Raw genomic sequence first — 2784 nt, 5'->3', positions numbered from 1 at the left:
GGCTACTTTTTCCTCTTAAAATTCATTTTTCTCTCTTTCGCGCGCAACCCCCGTCTGTAACTATTCTAACAAAGTTGTCATTCGTTTGTGTGTGTATTTTTTGCCCCTTCTGGATATTAGCATCTTTCCCGTTCTGGGTTTCCCAAAAATGGCATTTCGCAGGGGGAAAAAAACTCTGCTGTGATTTTTACTTTTTCGCCACTTTATGAGTTTGCTCAGGCACACTTTGCAATCACCTCCGTGCGCATTTTTTTTTTTTTTTTTTCCCATTTGGATTAAGCAGCGTGAGTAATACTCCCAATAGGGAATAACACTGTGCTCACTCGGTCCGTGTACACAAATGCACGTACACAAATCAGGCAGGAAGTTAAATATATGTGTAGCATACACATGCAAGAGGATGGCGAGGGGAACAGAATAAACCTACGGACAACTTGCGCGTAACAGATAGATTCAATCGTCATATATTCACGTGAAGGGGAGAAAAAAGGCATATTCGCGTATTTCCGGAGTGACAGATTAGTGCATGCTCGTGCATAGCTATACTGACAATATTTCGCGAGCGCGCCACATTTTGGTGAGTTGGACGATACTCCAAAGGGTAATGCGGGAAGGTGATCCCACTTATCGTGCACATGTTCCAATTCTGCAAGTTGGCATTTTTGTTCACGAAAAAGGGTGCACGAATGGAAATTATCACAGAGGTGTTGCTATTTTCTGCTCAATATTTTGACTGTGCGGGAAAAGCTGCGAACTGCGTTGGGAAGAAATACCCTCATTGAGGTGAATGGGCCCGATCATGCCATCAGTCGAAATAGGTGTATCAAGAAAAAGGCCCCATCAGTGTTCCGCAGTTGCGTAGTATAGTACTATCTCGCAAAGTCTTCCATAGAGGAGAGGGTACAGCATTCATCTCAGCTAGGTTCACTTAAGTGTACCTTTTTTGGGGAAAAATAGGGTGGTAAGCCAAATGGGCGAGCAAAATACACTCGGAGGCGGAGTCCCTCCCCTTGGGGAATTCTTCCTATAACGACTGAGATTTAGAGGACTGCACAATTGCCATCATTCCATTTGAGCCGCATGTGTGCGGTCCTCTGTGCGGTCCTCTGTGCGGTCCTCTGTACGTGTGAATGCGGCCCTGCCCACACATGTATTCACACCTCCTCGTCATCTCCACACATCCAACAAACGTGTAAACTTGAAAAAAAAGTTGAACCGTTCTTCATTCACCACGAACGAAGAATCAATCGGCGTGCTCACCCTCACAACTATGAAAAAGGCAATAAGGGTCACAGTCGTGATAAACCAGAAAAATATTACAGATACGGAAAATAAATAAATGTCACTCTTCATGGTGGATTCTTCGAGGAAATGTTCTTCCGTAAGATCGGGGGTGTTTCCAGAGCAGTTCGGGAAGGAAGACCACGAGGTGTTTTTATTTTTAATAAAGTCGACAAAAAATTCGCAGAGTTTCTTATCCTTCAATGTGCATGATTGGTTTTGAGTTGATCGGGAAAGGAAGAGAAAATTTTGCACCTTCAAAATGTTGTAGTCGTTGCAGCTGTCCTTGGTCCGTAGGTTCAGCAGTGCTTTGTCAATTTCGCATCCTTGCGGGGGAGGGGGAAGGCATCATGGAGGTGATCTCAGTGAGGTGCGCGCCAACCGGCGGGTACGCACGCGGCTACACACATATCTCTGCACATAGGCGTGTGCAAATTCAGACATGCACACCTGTGGCCCGGTTCTTAACCAAGAGGCAGTTGCGCAGCGCGTCCATCCCGTACACATTGTACTTGAGAGAGCACCAGTTCTGCGGCAAAAAAATTATTATCATCATATTTACAAAGAGGAAGCAGATCCAGCAGATGTACACGAGGGATAAAATCCATGACATGTATTTAATTATGAACCCTACGATGGTATAAAAAATGCCTGAGTTAAAAAACTCGCTGTTTGTAAAATTGGAGTAGATAAAGGTCAGGCGCGAAAAAAGGAAGTTTAAAAATCCCATCAATATCAAAAATATGAGGACCAACATGTAGATTCTCTTCACAGATAGAATCGTAGTGGAGGGACAATAATGGTTGCTGTACGTATCGGACGAAATTATAAATCTAACTGTTAAGGTGTATAATATTCCCAGTAATAGGCAGATGTAAAAAATGGTGAAGTATAAGCTGTACCTCCAAACGAACTTCTTTTTCTTCCAGTTCGATATGGCGTACTTGTTCTCTATCAGTGTGTTCATCCTTTCCAGTAGCAGCATTTTTCTATCAAAGTGGTTACGTATGATGTGTGCGTTTCGTTGGGATGTTTACGCCTGTGTGGGGGTTTACTCTACCGTGCAGGCAAAATACTAGCTTGTGTGGGACTCCCTTGCACTGCCACGCTCATAAAATGGGTCCAAAAAAATGGAGCATCTTCTATACAGCTTGAGCAGTGAGGTCAAAAAAAAAGTATTACTCGTCCAATCGTTATGGAACTATGCAAACGGGGTGAGGGGACAAAGTAGAAAGAAGAGCATACGCAGCGAGGTCAACCAACGTTTTGCACACAGCGTAGCTAAGCCCACATAGGTGAGCTTTCCGGAGCGACATCAAAGTGGGCGACCAAACACTGCCAAGTTTGGCGAAACAACTGTGAATGTGAGGTGAGTTTTTCCTTTCCCGTCCTATCACATTTGTTCCATTTTACATTTCATGTTAATGCTGTCGTGCGAAATTGCTCCAATTTTGGCTAAATGCCTGCATTGGGGAAGAGCACCTTCAAGGACAATTTTGTTTT

At 43.9% G+C, this 2784-nt stretch overlaps 1 protein-coding gene across 1 annotated transcript; it reads right to left on the bottom strand.

Moving 5' to 3' along the window:
- Window positions 1–1167: 1167 nt before the first annotated feature.
- PCYB_072480 (hypothetical protein) lies at window positions 1168–2266 on the bottom strand (the record flags this gene model as incomplete). The annotated part of the gene is made up of 2 exons (XM_004221645.1): window positions 1168–1607; window positions 1732–2266. 2 exons carry the CDS (start codon window positions 2264–2266, stop codon window positions 1168–1170), a joined length of 975 nt encoding a protein of 324 aa, XP_004221693.1.
- Window positions 2267–2784: the final 518 nt, after the last annotated feature.

The sequence above is a fragment of the Plasmodium cynomolgi genome, chromosome 7 (assembly GCF_000321355.1).
Source record: "Plasmodium cynomolgi strain B DNA, chromosome 7, whole genome shotgun sequence".
Lineage (NCBI taxonomy): Eukaryota > Apicomplexa > Aconoidasida > Haemosporida > Plasmodiidae > Plasmodium > Plasmodium cynomolgi.
Note: the sequence above shows the minus strand (reverse complement) of the source record. Positions and strands in the feature narration are given on the sequence as shown.